Source organism: Zonotrichia leucophrys, chromosome 6, assembly GCF_028769735.1.
Source record: "Zonotrichia leucophrys gambelii isolate GWCS_2022_RI chromosome 6, RI_Zleu_2.0, whole genome shotgun sequence".
NCBI lineage: Eukaryota > Metazoa > Chordata > Aves > Passeriformes > Passerellidae > Zonotrichia > Zonotrichia leucophrys.
In genome coordinates, this window is record NC_088176.1 from 26,682,123 (window position 1) to 26,703,011 (window position 20,889).

Below are 20,889 nucleotides of genomic sequence, written 5' to 3' on the forward strand. Positions count from 1 at the left end.
TCTCTTTATAAAGAGGAACTACTCAGGGTCATTGGGCAAGAGGTAATGTAAAATATAATGTTAACAGCATGGATAATTTGAAGGGGGGGAAGCAAACTACATAATGAGTTAAAAATTGAGGGAAAGATTAACTAGCATTTTTTTTTACAGTAAGCAGCATTAGCTGTCACTTGCACAGTACCAAAAAATCAGTTAGGATGAGGCTCACAATAGCTCATATGTATCATTGCTAATAATAAAGAGACAATTTAAGCTGATTGTATTACACTGGGGTTAGTGCTGCCTTGTTTTCATCTGTCAGCTCTTTGCTTTTATTTCCATGTCTGCTGAGAATTAAGGCAAGTTGATTCACTTGTGAGAGATGTCAGATATTTTTACCCATATGCTGTAGCTGTGTTAGATGAAGAAGAAACAGACACTAATACAACAAACAACATCCTAGTGAATAGGTGACATGGCATATTTCAAAAACTGACCTTGATTTCCTCCAAGCTGCATGTTTTAGATGTTTGCTGCAACCCAAAACAGAGAACATTAAATAGTTAACTACATCACTTTGTACAGCAGTTCTTGCCACAGGACTAAGGCTGTCTCAGAGGTATGAGCCATCAGAATGGCTGTCTCAGCTTAGCATATACACCATTAATATAAAGATGGCACAGAGTTAATGCTTGCATGCTCCACAAAGGAAATCACAGACCTCATTATAGGACTTACTAAATTCAAGAAAATATTCAGATTCCTTGAAGAAGCTGAACTTCAGAAGATTCCTGTAATACCTATGTTCAACTTCTGCTCAGTTTCAGCAGTGGTCTACCCTTTGTGGTCATGTTTTCTGAGTTGTTCTGGGAATATTGTGTAATTTTTACATCTCAAAAACAACCTAATTTGTGCTCAGGGACTGGGATTGTCATTAGTTTTTGTTGCCAAATATTAAAATAGCAGTTCTTACAGTAGGTGTAGCCATGTACTCTGTGGCATTCAGTTCCACCATCAATATGTCATCAGCATCTACAGCTGTCTGAAAAATGAACACAGATAAAACAGATGTAAATGGCATAAAGGTATGTCACAATGTAAGACATATGCAAAATGCATAGTGGAAAAAAGAGGACAGCAAAGGACTGACTGAAAAGCAGTGATATATTAAAGATAGCCTTGTTTTTTACGTCTTACCATATTTGTTCATTTGCTAACAAATGGTGGGACAACCAAGATCAATCAAGTAATTTGGACAGCAAAAGACAAATATTACTAAATACACACTTAAAACCAAACACGAGACAACTCTCCATTCAGATTTAAAGTTCTCTAAAACAGCAGCAGAAATGCAATGAAGACAGCTGAATAATGAACCAGGGTGGGAATAAAAAGCTGATGACCTTTTACAGCCTGTAAGTCATTACTCATTGTGTTAACTCATAGGTTATCCGCATCTTCTTGGCAGGAACCTTCATGATTAATTATGGTACAATGTGCAGATTTTTTAACTTGTCAGTTGTTAGAGAATTTAGGTATTACACAGTCTATTACCTTCCCACAATTCCCAGAATCCTGGCTTGTCAGTTTGGCTCTTATGTCACTGTTCTGAGTTGTGTCTTTATCTGTTTCGTAGGAAGTTTGTCTTCTGGCAAGTCTGGAGAACATACTGGGAGTATCAGTTTCTGTTTCAGTACAGCCCTAAAATTAATACAGCAAAAACATTCACTCTAGGTCCTTTAGACTTTCATCCAGTTTGCCCCAGACAAACCTAGATAGAAATCATAAAAGAGACAGGCATTGTATAAAAGACATTTCACAAAAATTCTGCCATATATAATTTCATAAAATGTCTGCTTATAGGAAGTACAAATAAAACTATCAACTCTTTTGCATCTAAAATTCAGCTTACTTTTTTTTTCCTCCACAGGGTGCACTGCAAAATTTGAAAGAAAATAGTGTTTTGTTACAATCTATTGTTGAAACTTCTCTCATGCATCTTGTAGCTCCAAGGAGACAGTGTTGCCACAGTACTGCCCACTTAGGAAGCACAGGTGTTTGGAGGAATTAGGGCCAAAGTTTCCCACGTGGCTTGAGTAGAAGCAGAAACAAATAGAAGGAGATGTCTCAGGACTGCAGAATCAGTGCTTTATACATATTTTTTTCAGTAAGGAGTCCTGGGTTTATAAACTTTGTTCCAATTAATGGGAAAACAAAGCCGTGTTACTGAGGGACTCTGTTGTTTTTTTAACAATCAAGATTTGCAGTGTAAGCGATGCAATATAAAGATGTTCCTTTTCTATTAGCCTGTTTTAAAACCATCCACCTGACTGGAGGCTACCAGCCAGAAGTATTTCATTTTGATTGGGCTGAGAACTCAAAAGAACAGAGAGGGCAAAGAAATTGAAATGTCACTGTTAAAAACAACTGTCAGAATTCAGCGCTTGGCTGGACTAGATACAATTATTATCCTGACTGTGAAAAAGAACTGCCAAGAAATTTTTTTCTTTTCAGTTATTTGGAAGTTTAGTTTGAAATTACTGCAATGAACAAACTAATATGCCTATTTAGTTAGCAATATAACTTTGAGTTACAGAGGGGAGCCTGGATGCCAAATACTTGCCCTGTTTTCAGCTGCTGTGTAAAACATTTGTTTCCACTTAGATTGGCAGCAGCAAGCTGTTGAGGTCTTCTGTGAGAAAGAGTCTGTAATGGATTTACTGATTTGTCTAAATCTGATGATTAATATGCTTCCAAATACATCTCATTTTCAGAAAGCATTATCTATTTCATTACAACCTTGCTTTCACTAGAGAACTATTTTCTGACTAGCAGTTTCTTTTTTCTGCATCCAGACTGCAGATCTGTGGTGAGACAAACACAACTTGTAAGTATGATCAGACTTTCAACTGAGCTCTATGCTGCCTTTATTGTTACTTACAGGTAAGGCTTTATAAAGCCTTACCTGTCAGTAACACTTTGCTTTCTAAAATTACTATTGTTCCATCTTTCCACTCTTCCTGCAGTGTCACCAACCATCAAGAAGAAAATTACCTACATTCTGCTTTTACACTTAGCCTTCTGTCTTTAATTTTGCTTTGTCCCTCCACTTTCTCTAGAGTTTTTATAACAAGCACCATAATTAATTTCATCTAAAGAATTTACCACATCTATATGAAGATGAATTGCTTTGCAATTAGAAATGGGTGTATGGGAAGTGTCTCCCTTACTGATTCACTGTCAGAGAGAGAAGACAGCCTCCTTTTTCCTTTCTGCAGCCCACTTGTCTCAGAAGACTGGCTGGTTACGGTTGCTCGTCTGGAGGAGTGGTAACTGCTGGAGGACCGTGAGTCCTTAGGAGAAGCTCTCAGTAAGGGTCCAAGGCAAGGAACATATGTTGCAATGGCTCTTCTAATGGATAAGAGGTAGAATCAGTCAGATTTTTTTTCTGTCAGCACAAAAATTCAATCATCATAAACAATGCATTTATTCAGAGAGATGAACTAATGCTGCATAGACTGGAAAATTACTGGGTACAAAAAGAGTTTTCCAGATATCAGATATCTCATGTAGAATCACCCTGCAAGATCACTTATTCACAGTGTTCTGCAGAACTCAAATTTATTGCTTGGCAGGGATAAGGGCATTAAAATATAACTTTGGAACTGAAGGGAGCTATTAAAACAATGTTTTATCTGCTTTCAGCTTAATCAGGGCAAAAATAAAATTGTGTCCCTTTAAACTGAACCTTGCAGAAGTACTACATAATGAATTATTTTAATCTTCCCCTAAGCAGCTATTCTAGCTCCTCTTACACATCTGTTTGCTGGCTATCTGTAGAGTTGTACAGAATGTGCATTTATATTACTGTATTACTTTGCTCATATGAAGTATTGGAAAACTCTGGCCTAGCTTTCCTGTTCCTTCCCCACAAAGATGTTCCTGCCCACCTCTTCTCTGTTCAGGTCCTCAGTAGGTCTTTGTAGGTGGTGAAACAACAGCCTGTCTGTGGCATTGCTGCCATCTGTCAAATCTCACTGCCTGCATCTGTACTTGGAGTGACAATGACCCTTCATTTTACCTGTCAGAGGAAATACTACCCGAAATATGAAAGCCTTGAGAAACATGAGGAGGATTCACAAAACAGGGAAGAGGTGGTTTGGCTCATTGTGTTGCCTCTCTCACTGGCCTGGTCAATGTAACAAAGTGCTATTTGCAGCTCTTCCCCATGTCTGCCTCTCATGAAGACAGTTAAAAATGTGTGGTGCTTTCCTTTGAGATGGAAAGGTTTCCATCTTTTATCATGCAGTAGGTAAATACAGATCAGTATCCATAAACATCTCTAGCTACCATCTGCTCAGGAGTTTGTTCCAAGTGCAAATTCCACTGACATTTCTATGGCATTGAGGAGTGTTCCTGGGGAGGGCAAGGCTGTCCTACAGAGTTAAAATGAGCAGGTGAAGGAGAGTTCAGGTACTAGACCTAAAAGTGACAAATTTACTCTCACATTTTCTTTGCTATATTAAACATAGCTTGTAAGAGTGAACTTACCTGTATTTGGGGTGAGTGATGGCATAAATGATGGGGTTATGGATGACAGAAGCTTTGGCAATCACAGCTGGTATGGAGTTCATGAAGGGTGTTAGGACGTGGGAATACCTAGAGTAATGCAAACACATCATATATTTACTACTGAGTTCTGCATTGTCTATGCAGTTAGAGTGGCAAGACAGGCTTTAAGCCTCCAAAGAGAGTTAAAGAAGAGTTCTGTACCAAAACAGTGAGAGAACAAATTCTACATCATTTGCCTGTAAAGATCAACATCAGTCTAATTGGATTTCTGAGAAATATGATTTTCTTGGGGCTTTGCTGGCAGTACTCCACTATTATGACTCAGGATTGGGGTAATTCCCATGTTGTTTAACCTAGGGACAATGTCAGCCTTTTAAAAGGCCTTACCATCCTGGTGAGGAAGTTTCTCATCATACTATGGGAATATATATGCTCTGTGATGAGGTGGAAATGGTTTGCCAATTGCAGTATTAGAACCATTTTGTCAGCTGCCTGTTGAGATGCCATTTCACCTCCTAAGGCTTTTCCCTGATAAAGATAAGAATGTTCTCTATGTGCAATATTTAACATGGTTTCTCCTGATCATTCTTTAAACATTGATTAGAGGTATAAATCTTCACATATTCTGGATAACACACAGTGTGACCTTACTGGAAAGGAGATTTTGACCCTGAGCTGAGACAATTCTTTGGTAAGGCTGATGGAGACTGCAGCTAACAGAAACAAATAGTGGCAAAGCCTTCTGTTTAAGCTAATAATTCCTGTGTTTAAACTAATAATTCCCAGAAAATGCAACCTGTAGACCAAAAATATTAGTGAGCATGACTGTGTGCTAGCTCACTATTCCGCATTCAAAATATTTTCTAAAGGAATTAAGGTTCTTCCTTCCTTTTTCATATGTTGTTGCTCTGTCAGATGAATTGTCTTTAGTCCAAGACTGTAGCCACAGACTCCATGTCTGCCTCCCATATGTAGCATGCTGAAAGATTTTATCTGAGTCCCTTGCAATAAAATTTCACAGAAGACATCCAGGTTTGCTTATTAACCTGAAAAATCCCAGTAGGATTGCCTAAAAGACACAGCACAGAAATGGAAAAAATCTGTGTGAAGCTATGTTGCTCCCAAGCTACCTTTATAAGGAAACTTCAAAAGTGCTAATTTCTAACATACTGCAGAATTAGAGAATTGTTCATTTGTTCAGATTTTGAGTGTGAGACATGGAGCAGAAGTCAAGTTCAGCAGGTATTTGATCCTCCTAAGGCAGATGCTGAATTGTATGCAACAGCGCAACAGTTCTACATAGTGGTTTGCTGTAACACAAAAAATGAACATACTTTTGTAGATTAAAGAAGTAGAGGGGGGGGAAAAAAAAGAATCAGCCCCTGGGAGGATCTTTTTGGAGTGCTTTACTTAGCATTTTAGTGCTAAATAAAGTTCAGATAGTTCAAATATCCCAGCATAGAGAATGCATTCAGAAATCTTCAGCATGGCAGTTTGTTCCTAGTAATAATAATCTTGTTTTCTTTCTCTCTCTCTTTTTCTTAAATTTTCTTAAAGTCAAACTAAGAAAAAAAATCAGTCAACATGTGCCCCCCCCATTGGTTAAATTCACTCCTAAATATTTGAATGTTTTGGACATGCTTCAGAGGTCAAAAGTGACATGTAGTTTTGACTTTCATCTGTCTTTTACAGTTCCACATCTTTTGCTTTCATGGAATATTGCTTTGCTGATACATTTATAATTACCCAGCAAAAGCTACCAGAGCAACAACAGAGTATGGTGACCAGGAAATGACAAAAAACAAGATGACGATCAGTGCAATTTTGGCCATCTTCCACTCATTTTTCATCCTCTGATACTGTTTCTGGAACTCTCTATTTCCACGTTTGCATCCAAATGTCTGAATAGACCTAGGGAAAATAAACATACAACAGCAAAGGTAGGGAAGTGAGCAAATACTTCATGAAGTGGGACAACAACTACTCTTCTGCTACTTTAGGCTAAAACTCATGCACTTTTATTGCATATGAATGCAAGTACATGACCCATGCTTCCCAATGTGACGCACTTCAGTTGCACTCATCAATGGCAAAAGCCACATGTGCTTCAATGAAAAAAAAATAGCAGAGAAGTACAAAAAGACTTTGCACGTAAAGCAGCTATTCAAGCCAATTGAATGATGCTGAGTTAAAGACACTTAGAGGAGTCTTTGCTTCCCTGGGTCTGTTTTGCTACCTTGCTGTCACTTTGAACTTCTGAGCTAAGTGACTAGATCTACTGGGATCTACAGGACTGGTACCCAGAGATCACACATGGAGTGTCAGGCTGCCCTTTACATTTAAAGCAATAGCTTTTTGTTTCAGAGTCCTGCTATTAAGTCTTTAATCTCATTTTTTAATTGAAATTTATAATTCAATTCCATATATTTTTCTGTGAATTAGTTATTGATGCACGGTCATTAGTTGTTTCTGAGGTCCCTTTTTTTTTTATTCTGGTTGGTTAATTTCTGTACTCTTTTCCATGCCATTAGATAATAGACTGATAAGCTCAGGCCTCAATTCAGGAATAGCCCTTCTAAGAATCATGTCTTACCCTGTTGACTATTAACAGAATTCTTGTTTGGTTTTCTGTTTCAGTTGTGCTTACAAAATAAATGTGAGGAACTAGTCCAAATTTTCTTCTGTTCTTTTTTTCTTTGTTTTAAGAAAACAAACAGTCACTTAAGCACAAGGATAAAAATTTAGGGCTGTTGGCTACTTACTTGTTGGCCTTCTTGATAGCCTCAAAGATAGAGACATAGCTGTATATGATAGCAATCAAAGGAATGAAAAAGACAAAGCAGAAAAGCAGCATCGTGTAGGCACGGACTGATGGTGTGAAAGTCATGTAGTCCCAGGAGCAGGAAGTCAGCAAACCCTCAGGAACATATGCACCTAGAAAGGAAGACAGGAAAAGTTATAAACCGTGAAGTGAATGTTATTCTGAGTGCAGAAGCTGGAGAAGATACTCAGAATAACATGGTATTTAGTCCTAGTCTCTGAAAGGGAAAAAAGGGTTTAAAAGGATAAACAATTCTTCATGTAAAGAACTTTTATATTTTCTTTTATTTTCTTTCCCTATTGTATTTATGCTTAGCCATCTAAGGCTTCAGAAAACTGAGTAATTTTGCTTCAGTCTTGAATATTGTTTAAAACTCATCATAGTCAAATGGAATCTCTTCAGATACTTATTTGGGCCTGAGACCAGACCTATATTGTTTTTAAATATCTCCATTTCCTGTCAAAGTGCTTTCTTTCTAAGGAATCAAACCAATTGCTCTAGGTATCACTTTTCTAAGCATGTGCAGATATGAGAAATTTACTGGGCAAAAGAGAAAGATGTATTGTGTAGACCAAATAATTTTGTCATGAAGTAAAGCTGAGGAGAAGTAAAAAAAAAAAACAAAACAAACACTAAAAAAACCCCAAACAAACAAACAAGACTCCCAAAAACAAAAAAAAACCCCACCCAAAACCATACCTAATGTTTTGCCTGAAATAAAATGTATTATCTTTAAAGGAACTGTTTCAAACTGTTAAGTAAATAAATTGGCAAAAGCATTGGAATTTTAATTTTAACTGTTTACGCTGATATTTTTCTGTTCCACTCATAAAAATATTGCACCAGATGTTCTCAAATGCATCTAATTACAGTGTGAGAGTTCATACTGTGGGCACTATTACAATCTAATTACAAGATAATAACACCCTTCAAGCAATTATTCCACCTTCTTCAACTGAAAGTCTATAATCTAAGGCTATATTGTCATTTTGTTATTCTAACAGCTTCTCACTCAACTAAAGACTGCTTCTGTCAGTATTGCAGTTTGCCTGCTTAAGCATGCTTCATGTTTAGGGGGACCAGAATGGCAATAATATGACAATAACAAAACTCTGCTGAAATTCTGCTCAGTACCTGAGTTGGTTGTTGCATCCTTTACTAGTCAAACATGTCTATGTTCTCACCTCAGTTGGCAGACACATTCTGGAATTAAGGAGCATAATGGTAGGTTGAGGTTTTGAATGATGAGTTCATTCTAACTTAGTGACTGCAACTGGTGACTCTCAGGAAATAAACTAAATAGTAGTGAGGCAGATTGCAGTGAGGAAGAATAACAGAAACTTGCTTTGTCACAAATTGCAATGATCAAGGTGCTGTATGAATGTTCCAATTCCCATGTGAAACATTCACATTTACAAAAGCATTTTAGCTACTACTAAATGCCATGCTTATTGGAAGCCAGTGACAACACCAGTGAGTGAATGGAGAATGTGGGCAACACCAAGAGCAATTTGTCCATCCAGAACACAGTCAAGATTTACTGAAAATCTCCTGGCACAAATGCTCAGACTCTTATGTGGATGAAAAGAATTAGATTGACACTGCTGTCTTAGCACTGTTGGGGAGGAAAACTCATCAGAAATAACACAAATATATTTATTTAGCTTATATATTGTTAAATTTGATTCAATGGAAGTAGACGTGGGATAACGAGCAGGCACATTCCTCATAAATTTTGGGCATGAATTTATCTGCTGTCCTTTATGGAGCAAGTAATGTGCTTAAGGAAAAGTGCCACTGTCATATAATATACTGTAATGCCCACTGCATTCTTTTCTTTTGATTAGAGACCTTCAGTTTCAACATGTATTTCATCTCTTTTTTTTCAAATTGGTCTACTCAAGCCTCATATGAGAGCTATTAATTCAACCCTCTTCTATACCTTTAACTGGTCTTTAATCCAAGACTATGAGGACAAAAAAAGTTTTATTCCAATTCACTTACTCCATCCAAAGAAGGGTGGGAGACTCCAAGCCAAAGAGTACAGCCAGACTCCTACCAGGATTATTAGGGCCTTCTTCTTTGACGTCACTCCAACAGAAGCCAGAGGTTTAGTGATGACAAAATATCTGTCCAAGGCAATCACCATCAAAGTGATCATAGATGTAATGCCAAAAAGAGCTCCGCAGAAGGCATACAGCTCACAGCCTTGCAATGAAGATGACAGAAGTAGCAGTGAAATTAATCTACCCATGCTAATTATTTCTAGGAGAGTTCAAGTCTGTGTTTCTTATGAACTAATGTCTTCTGGAATTTGTAAAGCAGTGAAAGTTGAGTTTTCCTGCAGTTATAATGCTACTTCAAAGCTGCTGTCTGTCTTGCTAATTATATTATCCATGGAGATAAACTTCACAGATTTTGTTTGCTTCAATTGCTGGAGACAGTGATACTTAACATATTTTCACTCATTGATTTCTGGTGTTTCTAGTGGGATAATTTCAGCAGTCCATTAATATCTCATTTAACTCCAGTTTTACTGCAGGTCCCATAGAGCAGCTGTTTTGCTTCACAATGGGACATAGTTACTTTGGTACTGTTCATATCTCAAGGGCAGCAAAGCTGAAGTAAATATGAATACATTAATGAGTAATTTAGCTGAAGTAAATATTCAGACTATGAATACATGAATGAGTGATTTTAATTGTTCAAACAACCTAATGATTAAAAGCAGTGGTTTGGATTAGTTTTAGCTTGTATGCAAATGAGCACTTAATGGAAGTAAAATAAAAATATGCTTTTGGTCATCAGAGATCAAAATAGCAATTTTACTTCTGTGAGTTTCCTTTCTGTCAGTACCTGTTCAAGGGGCAAAGACTAGTCTTACAACAGTTGTATTGGAAGAATGAAAGCACCCTCATTCCATATTTTCTTACTACACAGCAAATGTAAAATTTCTGTTGTGAAAAATCAGATTTTCCAGGCTTTCTTGCCTGAGCATGCCAGGTGCAAGTCCCAGAGCAGGTTATTTAAAAGGGCTTTTAAGCTGGTGTGCTGAGGGGGAGTGCTTCTTTGTCAGAGGACTCTGACAGTAACTAAGTCATGAGGTGACTGGGGAAGAGCGCTGGCAAGAAGATTAGTGCTGTGCCTCATGTTGCCAAGGGATGCCTTTGCATCTGTCTCATTAATGTAATTTTCCTCTCATGATAGCAGTGTATTTATTACACACAGACACAGGTATTCAAAGAAATGTTTGTGTCAACACTAAAACAATGTTGGGAAATGTTCTCAATATTGCAAGAGTACCTGAGGGTAGATAGATGAACTGCCACTATGGTAAGAACAAACATAGTGAAATTTTAGAAAGAATATATACAAACCTTTCTCACCAAAAATCCAGTGTTTGTAGAGGCTGCTGGTGAAAAAAACTGGAGACTGTGTAATGGACATCAGGAAGTCACTAATAGCTAGATTGATGATGAGTATGTTGGCTGGAGTCTGAAGGCTCCTACTCCTACAGAGATCAGAAGAAATGTTGCTAAACACTGCTGCACTGTTAATTATGCTGTTACTCCTTCCTGTGAGCTCACAAATCCCAAGCAACACTCCATGGTAAGCTAAAGCAGAGTGCTTCTTGTTTCCCTCATGAGGGAACACAAGCAGGGCCCAGATTTACATCCTTATGCTCCTGTGCATTTTACAGGATTGCTTTGATAACCAGCTCAGTGATGGGGATAAATCACACTGTTCTTTCAATATTCTAACCAGTGTCCTGCATGTCCATGATTAGCAGGAAGTTGGAGTTGGTGTACAATATGGATGTCTGGATCTGGGCTGTGTTAAGCAGGAGAAGGGGCATGCATTTTCCACTGCTGGTAAGATCAACAGTGGCTTCCTAATACAGGGATTAAGAAAACTCACTATGAACCACATCAAGCCCTTTACATCAGTTCTTCTCTGTGACACTCATTTCACTTGCCCAGACTCTGTCTTTAAAGGAGCAATAAGCAGCCTTCAGTGTGTTCTGCCTGCTTTTGTTATTCATAATATTAAAGTACTATGCTTTAAAAGGTGCACATAAAAACTCAACCAAGAGCTCTTCACTTTGGGGCTCAGTGTAACTACTTAGCTCCTTTTTCAATTTCAGTCTTAGGCACAATAGAAAAATAAACTATGTTTTTTTGCACTGGTCCAGAATCAATCACTAGGACCACCATCCCCTTTCTGTCAATTTAGGAGCAAGGAGGTATTATTAGTAGGTGCTTATGGGTTGTGTGTATTTGTAATCTGCAAAGTCACTGAACACATTTCTGTTTCAGGCAGCTGGTCTCTTAGAGTTTGTCATTACCTGAGGCTGCTTTGTAAGCACCTAAATGTTTTCTGAATTTTTGATGTACTCATTACCTAGCTATCAGTACCCCTCTCTGTCTTGACATCACCTTCAAATGAAGACAAGCTGTGTCCTGAAGTGGAAGTGCCATAACTGGATTTCCTGTATGGGACCAGCCAAAGAGCTAAGCTGGCTCATGTAGTTCATCCTCACACATCTGATCTGCATGCCAACACCTTTTCTCTTCTTAAGGCCACTGCCATGCACACTTAAGTATGCCATTCTACTCTGAATGAATGTGCTGAAACCTACTGGCAATAAATACAGGCTTGAGACCAAGACAGCTTCCATCTACACTCCAGTGATCTAAGTTAACACAGCCAAATGACCCTATAATTCATTGCTGTTGTTTTGGTTTATTACATTTGTGCCTAAAGACCAATCACATAGTAGTGCTCCAGTGTGGTAAATCAGACACAGAATGAGGGGTGAACAGGAATCATGAGCATATGACATTGTTGTCAGAGATCCAATTTGCCTCAGACAGAAAATTTGGAATGTGGCTTTAGTTAAAAGGAAACAAGCCAAATGTTGGAAAATGTGAAAAAAAAATGAGACATGGCCACTAATGAATTGGGGGGGGGGGGGGGGGGAAGAAAGAAATGGATTAATAAGAAACAGGAGGAAAGAAACATCTAAAATAGAACAGATTTGTGAGGTACAGAGGTACAAACCAGTTCATCAGTTCAATGCAGATGCAGTTAGCCAGTAGAAAAAAATTCACTGTAACATTTCTGCTTTGGCTGCATTTCTATAGCTTGGAATATGTGGGTGGTTCTTTGCAATCTTGCTAACAATTTTGCTATGGCTGTGGTTAATGGGAAGAAGTCAGAGGGAAACAGCAAGTTGCCACTCTTTTCCTACAGCATTGTCTCTTGTGCATTTTACGCTGCCAGTGAAGAAGTCTGACAATATTCCTGGACTGTGTTTGCAGCACACAGGATACAGCTCAAGTTCATACATTTGAATATTTAAAAAGACATTCAAAAGCAAATTACCTGCAGAAAGCATAGAAGACCAGGAAATTACCCAGAGTTCCTGTAATCCCCACTATAAGGATGACAACTCCAATTGTATAATGGGCATGATCTGGGACATCCACTGTGGGAAAGGCACGAGGAACATCTTGCACTGTCATCTTCTGTGGAGCAAATAAGAGGTCATAGGTATATTGACAAACTTTTCTGAACAAGCTGGCATGTGCTTCTCTAGAAGGGAAAATGGTCAAGAATGCAAAAAGGCAACAAGCAAAAAAAAGTCAGAATAAATTCAAATCCCATCTACTGTTGAATATCTTTGGGGCATAAATATACCATCAGCACTGCAAAGGGCAAAGGTTGTATACTTACTGTCTATTTAGAATTTTGGTGAAGAAAAGCAACATATTCTCTCCCAAAAGAAAAATAAGGATATGAAGGAGAAAAAGAGACAGGAAGGGGCCTGTCTCTTTTTGCATCTGATATCAGGTAATGCAGTATTTAACAAGAAGTAAGCTTCCTATAGATTTAATTTCAGGAAAGTTTCTGTGAAGTACAATTTCAGTTGTCCTCTGATCACAGACTAGACTTCTCCAACTAAGTAGAACTGTTCTATGGATAAATAGGCATTTACGCCTTTAGCAGTATGGCCACTTCATTTTTTCCCACTGAATAACAGTGCAATTTGAGCTGCCCTCAAGAGCTGATTACCAAAAGCCTGGCAGCTTGAACAAGAGTCTTTTGGAAACTAAATTAAGGATCAGAAAAACTAAACCACAAATCCTTTCTACCTTATGCCTGGTTTCCACACCAGTTTTGCTTTTGGTCTGCCGAGATCAAGGTATTTTGCTCTCTGGGAAGTATTTCATAAACCACTTGATTGAAACATTTGTGTCTTAATCAGTTAATAACTCACAGCAGAATTCAGCAGCCAAGTCTGAAGATTTCAGTATTGGAAATGGGTATTTTTGGGCAATAGAGGTGGGCATTACTTTTGAATTCATCTGTGAGGTCAGCCTGAGGTTCTTACAGGCAGTGTGGATTTAAAACCAATGTGCCAGTAGCAAGAGGTGAACCCCAGGAGTGCCTGGAATTTTGGATGAGATTGCTTTGTGTGCTGAAGATCTGCCCACAGCAATCCTCAACCACCAAGGCAACTCCCTGGGTTTCTACATTAGCAGCAATGAAATGCTGGACAAATACTCTGATCTTAGAGAAAGGAAATGTAGTTCTGGCCGTTACTGTAATTGGAGCAAAATGTTAAGTTTGATACACTAACTGAATGACAGTGTCACAGCATTTATGGTTCAGGTTGCTGCAGCAAAGTGGAAGTTGGCATAACATCATTAACATCAATGGGCATTTTGCCCAGCTAGAAATTGCTGTGCTCAACATGCTGCCAGTAAACTAACTAACAAAAATAATCCCATACTAATAGCAAGTGGATAGGGGGAGTCCGAGATAAAACTCTTTCAAGTAAATAAGATCAGGTGTTCTTTGGTTTGGGTTGGTTTTATTAGTCTTGTGGCTAGAACATTTTTAAACAGCTGTTCTGCAGAATGTTAATTATGATTATTAGTGCAATGGAGATTTCTGAATGGAGATTTCTCATGCTTTTTTCCCTGTAGCTATCCATTTAATCAGAACTAGATCAATGTAATAGAAATGAAGCAACTAAAGGAGCTTGTTTTGGCTACGAAGAATAGATTAAAGTGGCTTTAATGTGAATTAAATTTGTGGGGCACTAAGGACAAGGAAAAATTTGAAAGATAAATATAAATCACAGAGAAATCGTAAGAGAGGCAAAATTAGTTAAGGGAAAATAGAAGACTTTAAAATCACTTATTCATTAATGAATCAAGTTCAGAGTCAATACAAGTGTCAAGTCTGAGAAAAAATAAAAGAATAATATTTATACTGGAGCAGTGCTAGGGCATAAATTATAAAACTACATATATGATCAGGAAAAGGTGTGTGGCAAAAGGAATAAAATCACATTTTAGTGTGGACTTCATGTAGGCCTTGGATTTTTACCAGAGGATACAACTCTGCTGTTCTCTAAGAGATAAAAATCAATTATTTAAAAAAAAAGTATTTTCACTGGAAATACAATTATTATTTTTTTACATCAAAGAAAGGTACTAGTTGATCAAGAAGGCATTAGATCAGGCCTAAGCACTTCAAATCCATCACTAAGTTGCATACATACACACAGCTTCCATAGCAGAAGACAAAAAGATGTGCCTATATCGAGTTCAGCCCTGTGCCTTCTGCAGGAATCAAAAGAAAGAACAGGGAGAAAAAGGCAGTGCTTGAGAAAATCAGGTCAGCAGGATAATCAAGAAATCAGATAATTCCCAAAGCCTTTCTCTATTTAGTTTCTCCAGTGCACTAGCCCTGTTTATTCTGTCTTCTATTATCATCACACAGTACAAGTACTTGGTTGTCAGGGGAGAATAAAAATCCCCCTGTTGCAATCCATATTGTAGCACTTGTCCTTTGAGAATACTCTGAACAGCTACCTCAGTTGCAGTGACAACACACAGCACTGTCACCTTGCATGTTTTCTGTTCAGCCTTCTTTCTATAAACACCTCATAATGAAGGTATTTGGACTGGGACTGGCACTATTTAACATTTTGTTGGCAATATGGACAGTGGGATTGAGGGCACACTCAGCAGCTTTGCTGATGACACCCAGCTGTGTGGTGCAGTCAGCATGCTGGAGGGCAGAGATTCCATCCTGGAGAGGGACCTGGACAGGCTTGGGAGGTCCCACCATGCAGAACTCATGACCTTCAACAAGGCCATGTGCAAGGTCCTCCGTGTGGGTCAGGACAATCCCAAGCACAAATACAGGCTGGGTGAAAAAGGGATGGGGAGCAGCCCTGGGGAGAGGGTCTTGGAGTATTCATAGGATCACAGAATGGTTTAGGTCAGAAGGGACCTTAAAGATCCTTTAGTTCCAACACCCCTGCCATGGGCAGGGACACCTTCCACTCTCACAGGTCACTTGGAGCCCCATCCAGCCTGGCCTTGAACACTCCTGGGGATGGGGCATCCACAGCTTCTCTGGGCAATGTGTTCCAGAGCCTCACATCCTCACAGTAAGGAATTTCTTCCTGATATCTAGTCTAAACCTACACTCTTTCAGTTTGAGCACATTACCCCCTTGTTCTACCACTATGTCCTTGTAAAATTTCCCCACTGAAATCTCTTGTAGTCCCTTCAGGTACTGGAAGGCTATTCTAAGGTCTCCTCAAAGCTATCTCTTCCCCGGTCTCAACAAAGCTATCTCAACCTTTAGTCAAGATTAAAAGCAGGTTTTATAACTTTGTTTGGGTGTGTATGAAAACAGGCTTTTTGCTAGAGCTGTGTAAGAATTCATGTCATGAAATCATGTAATCTCTGAAGGCATATAATTTATTATTTATATACACTATAGTTTTGCAGAATCAATTTGAGAAGTGCAACACTGGTTCAAACAAGTATCCCCGACAAAACACCAGCCTGCCTTTAGCCAGGGCTGGGCATTTCATATATACCAAACATGCATAATAAACAGTGATGTGGGAATTGAATTTTTAGAGGAGTCTTAATAATTGCTTGTACACTAAAACAGTGTTATTGTCCATTGGAAAGGAAAATCGTAGTCCTCCATAAATTTTAATCCTCCATATATAGTTGTAATCCTTTGCTAAATCCTACTCTGTCATTTGCCTCAATAGATGCAGAGTCAAGTTATGGAGTTGCTCTGTGTCAGTGTGTTTCTTTCTGGCAGGTTTAAGTGTGTCCTTGTGGAAGCACTAGATGGAAGCAGCTAGGTTTAATGAAGTTTGCCTTCTTAAAATGCTCAATGTTTTCCCTAAAGGAGTATTTGTCTACCGCCTCCAACAAAACAGAATTGTATTTTCAGTTGCCTTGCAGTAAACTTGCCTGAGACTTACAAACTTGAGATGCTTTCTAGGAGTTCGGAGAAAAGCAAATGTTTTATAGATAAGTATGTCTAAATCCTTGCTGCAGCACAATATGGAGCCTCATTATTCTATATTTATCACCTGCTGCCACAGCTGCTTGCAAAGGAGGCAGAATTCTTCCTTGAGGGACAATCTGAGGAACCAGCTTGCTTCTTTAGGAAGAGACAGACTAAGGCTTGGTGCAAGCAGAGAAGGAGTAAAAATTAATCAGCCATAGGGCAGATTCATTAAGGCACACAGGGCAGAACTTGTATTTCACTATAAAGTTTGTCAAGACATTCCAAGACACTCATCTGAGGACAGTTGAAAGGATGAAGGAACTCCTTTGCAATCCAAACCAAAACCAGGATTCCTAAGTGATTTGTCCAGGTTACAAGGAAGGCTAGATCAGATATTAAACCCAGGAATATTTGATGCCTGTATCTATTTTGTCTTGGGAATCCATTTATCATACAGTTTCCTAAAGAGAATGTTTTCTAAATAGTTATTTCATAATTGATTAAATCAAAACCCAAATGAACCAAACCAGTTAACTTCTGAATAGCTTCTAGGTGAAGACACCATTTTTGAAAGTCCAACATAGCATATGTTTGAAACATCCCCATAGCAGAAGAAAAGTATTTCTGTATAAGTAACAAAAGGACAATATTCCAAGAACAGAATTCAACTATTACTGAGAAAAAACATCTGTTCTTTTTCAGAGTGAGGAAATAAAATCATATCATTTAAATGCGTTCACTTGGAGATGTTTATTTCTGAAGTCCTACTAAAACTAACAGTCATGATGGCAGGAGCAAGGCCATGCCAGCAAATACTCATGGTAAATAAAATCTGATATAGCCCACTCCTCACAGATGCACAATGGCAAGAGTATAAGATCAGGTTTAGTTATAACTACAGGGAAAAAAAGAAGTCCTCATAAGGTCATTTGGACATTTGAAGATATTTCAGTTTCTGATTGATTCATTTGTATGACATCAGTTCTACAGCCAGGAGTAGAAAAAACTATGTCAGACATTTTTTTCAGCTACTTCTGCCTGAATATGGCAGAAGGATTGTATCTAATTTGGTGTAAAACAAGACAACAAAAGGGGGAAGAAAATAGGAGTGTTACGTGGTTGCTTTTATGAATTCATCTAACTTCAAACTGCAGGCACTGGTTTTGCAGGAAGAATGTTACAATAGAAGAGAGCCCAGTTCCAAAACAGTGCAAGTTTTGGCAGTCCAAAGTGAACTTTGGCAATGTAACAAATTTCTTTGTTCCTAATTTTCCTCCAAGTGCAGGTAAGGAAGCCACTCATTTACACAGTGTGACTTACACAATCAATGATAGTGTTAGGCCTTTTACAGTACAACAAATTACATAATTTAGCAAAACCATCTGACCAGAAACACTGTAATTTCCTGGGGTTCATCATGTAGTGTTTGTACTGGCTACCTACAAGAGGCCTCAAACAACTGATAGCACTTATTTTCCTTTCCAGGTCCTTTCTGTGATTTCTGAGCTTGCCTCTGTGGGCACTTGCCCTGTGATGACAGGCAGCACAGAGAGGAGTGTAATCCCCCTCAATTATGGTTTCAGCAGGGTGACGCTAACTGCTAAGCCCTCTTTCCAGTAGACAGCAGGGCTTTCCATAGATGATGCTTGCCCTGTTGAGCAATTTGGATAGCAGATTTTGTATCCTGTCTTCCGGATTTAATCTCAGCCACAAGCAGCACACCCTGCTTTCACTCCTGAAACTCTCTTAAGCCAGTCTTTGTGTCAAGTTAAAATGCAAAATTTTGGTGATACAGACACTTGACCTAGGGAAAGGGACAGCTAATGAGATTGTTCAGCAGAACATGGAAAAAATCAATTTTTAATTTTCCATTGTAAATCACTGTGTCCCCAGAATCCCTTCCCATTTTGCCATGCACTCTACAGTCCCTTTTCTCCCTCCCTGCTATGTTCTGCTATCCTTTTTCACATGTTATCCATCTCATTTAGTTTTCCAAGTGCCTTGGCTCAGGACACTTCCTTGTTTATTTTTCTGTAATATACTGTAGATATCCAGGTTTTATTAAAAAATGGATTTTAAAAACTTGAAAAATTAGGTTGGTTTGTGTTGTCATTATAAAATTTTAAACAGACTTTAGCAAAAACAGCACATGAACAGAACCTGTAGTCCTACTAATATTCTAAGAGACAAATCCAGGAAGAGGACTTCTGAACTCCTTTGGTTCAGGCATGTGGGGTGGGACGGAGAAAATTTTTAGCAACCCCAAAAAATTCCATCCTGAAGTGTCATCACAACAGATTCTCACTTTCACACTTGCAAGGAAAATGCCTTTCTCTTTAGTATATAAAAACTCAGAAAGAGCTTTGATAGGACTTACCTGAGAAAACCTTCCAAAAAACTTTCTTGGGTAACTGCACATAACTCTTTTAACATTTACATAAGCACTCCACTGCACTTACAGATTATTACAGAAATGATGGGGATTTCCGCCCTGAATAATAACACAAGAGAGCATTGTGTTTGAACTGCTAAACAGCACTTTAACATACAAGAACATCTTGTTTTGATAGTTTGCAACATATTTGATGCACTTTGCCATTAGACATTTCCTGCCTGTCTCCTGCCCACACAACTCTGCTGAAAAACACTGCTTGTGCAGCCCTTTCTACATTAAATAAATAGTTAAAGGGAAAAAAAAAGTTTTACAAGGTTTTGTTATGTCATTATTGCATTACAGCATAAAACATATACATGTTCCCTAACTGTCCATTTACAGTCCTATAAATGCCAGCCTTAGCAGAGATCTACATGCCACAGCTTTGAGTGACAGAAAACACTTACTGTTGGGGCTCTAGGAAGCAGATCCATCCGTGTGTAGGCATTGGCTTCCGAGTCATTCCATGCACTGAGGGACTCCACAGTTCTGGTGCTCTTGGTGTCCTCGGAGGGAAAACAGATCCCCTTCTGAATGGGCTGATTATTCAGGTGAACAAAATCTAAGCAAAAACCAAGAAAGAAGAGCTGTCCTCTGAATTTAAGTCAGCCACTTTACCTTTTGTGTGTGTGAAGCAGGTTATTGGATTCTTTGGAATGGTGTGAGATCCAGTGCAGAGTTTCTCACTAGAGCTTCAGATTGCTTCAGTCCATCATCAGCTCAGCAAAGGGCAGCAGCAGCGGCTTCCATTTAAATACAGGAGAGGGCAGAGTCTGCACATGCCCAGTTTGCAGCTTATTCCATCTGATTCCAGCTTCACTTTCATGACAGTATAAAACTGATGCTCACTTAAAAGTGCTGGTACCTGGTTTTTGCCGTTAACCAATTTATGTCTGAATTGTAGTGCTATTCCCACACTACATTTGTACGAAGACAAAGTTAAAAGGTGGAGTTCAATCTGTCTTAAATATAGTCCTTTTTCACCATATTGGTGAGTTAGTTTTTTTGTAGTCTGCTTTTAAAGACGATGCATGTGTACAGTTCTGCTGAAATTGTCAGAACTCAAATAGATTCTGATATTCAACAACGTGCTTGTATGCACTTCTGTCTTGTAGAATTAAGGTCATGGTTGTTTGTTGGTCGACTTCTAAAAATAAACAAAACATAGGGATAAACCCTGACATCATCCTTTTCTGCTCTTTAGTTAAAAACCCAACCAAAACAAAAAAATCCTGTACAACACCTTAGGTAGAAAACAGAAAATATCCATCTGTTTCAAGAGTTGCCTACTTTCTTTTCAGTTGTGTTTAGGTCAAGTACACATGAATGGATTCTCATTCACAAAATCTGGCTTTACATTCCACTGTGCAAAGACATGAATTGCTGTATTCCCAGCTGAAGGCCCATTACTGTTGTAAAGTGAAGTTTACTTGCAACAGAGAATTAGGCACAGTGTGTGAAAAAGCTCTTATAGCAGATACTGCAGCCTAAGTATCACAGAGTTTAGGCCTTCCAGCCACTGTCCAAATGACCCTGATGCAAGTTATTATCTTCACTGCAGTCGGTATTAAAAATAGATGGTGTGAACTGTTACTGGAAAGCCTTTGTGAGAAGGCTGTGTTAGTAATGGTGGGAACTGCATTCCCCAGCTCTGCACATGTACCTTTCCTTAAATGAACACCTGCAGTACCTAACCATAAACTGAAGGATTGCATTTCTTTGTGTGAATGGGAGCTGTGCCCCT

The 20,889-nt window shown here is 38.6% G+C and overlaps 2 protein-coding genes across 10 annotated transcripts in view; one reads left to right on the plus strand and one right to left on the minus strand.

The window, feature by feature from the left end:
* Positions 1–20,889, plus strand: part of WAPL (WAPL cohesin release factor) — a 133,663-nt gene that overhangs the window by 13,832 nt on the left and 98,942 nt on the right. The gene's annotated exons all lie outside the window — the stretch shown is intronic.
* Positions 1–20,889, minus strand: part of OPN4 (opsin 4) — a 40,368-nt gene that overhangs the window by 3,017 nt on the left and 16,462 nt on the right. Inside the window, exons 2-14 of one of the 9 annotated variants that reach the window (XM_064716966.1) lie at positions 20,011–20,292; positions 19,553–19,707; positions 19,089–19,202; positions 12,758–12,900; positions 10,750–10,883; positions 9,377–9,580; positions 7,314–7,485; positions 6,298–6,462; positions 4,531–4,638; positions 3,210–3,390; positions 1,534–1,680; positions 953–1,021; positions 477–512 (exon numbers count right to left, since the gene is read on the minus strand). In XM_064716966.1, the coding sequence (XP_064573036.1) occupies positions 477–512; positions 953–1,021; positions 1,534–1,680; positions 3,210–3,390; positions 4,531–4,638; positions 6,298–6,462; positions 7,314–7,485; positions 9,377–9,580; positions 10,750–10,883; positions 12,758–12,900; positions 19,089–19,130 (1,401 nt within the window). In that variant the 5' untranslated portion in view covers positions 19,131–19,202; positions 19,553–19,707; positions 20,011–20,292. Of the gene's footprint in view, positions 1–476; positions 513–952; positions 1,022–1,533; positions 1,681–3,209; positions 3,391–4,530; positions 4,639–6,297; positions 6,463–7,313; positions 7,486–9,376; positions 9,581–10,749; positions 10,884–12,757; positions 12,901–19,088; positions 19,203–19,552; positions 20,293–20,889 lie in introns of all 9 variants that reach the window. The other 8 variants (XM_064716967.1, XM_064716971.1, XM_064716970.1 and 5 more) reach the window with 8 other exon arrangements.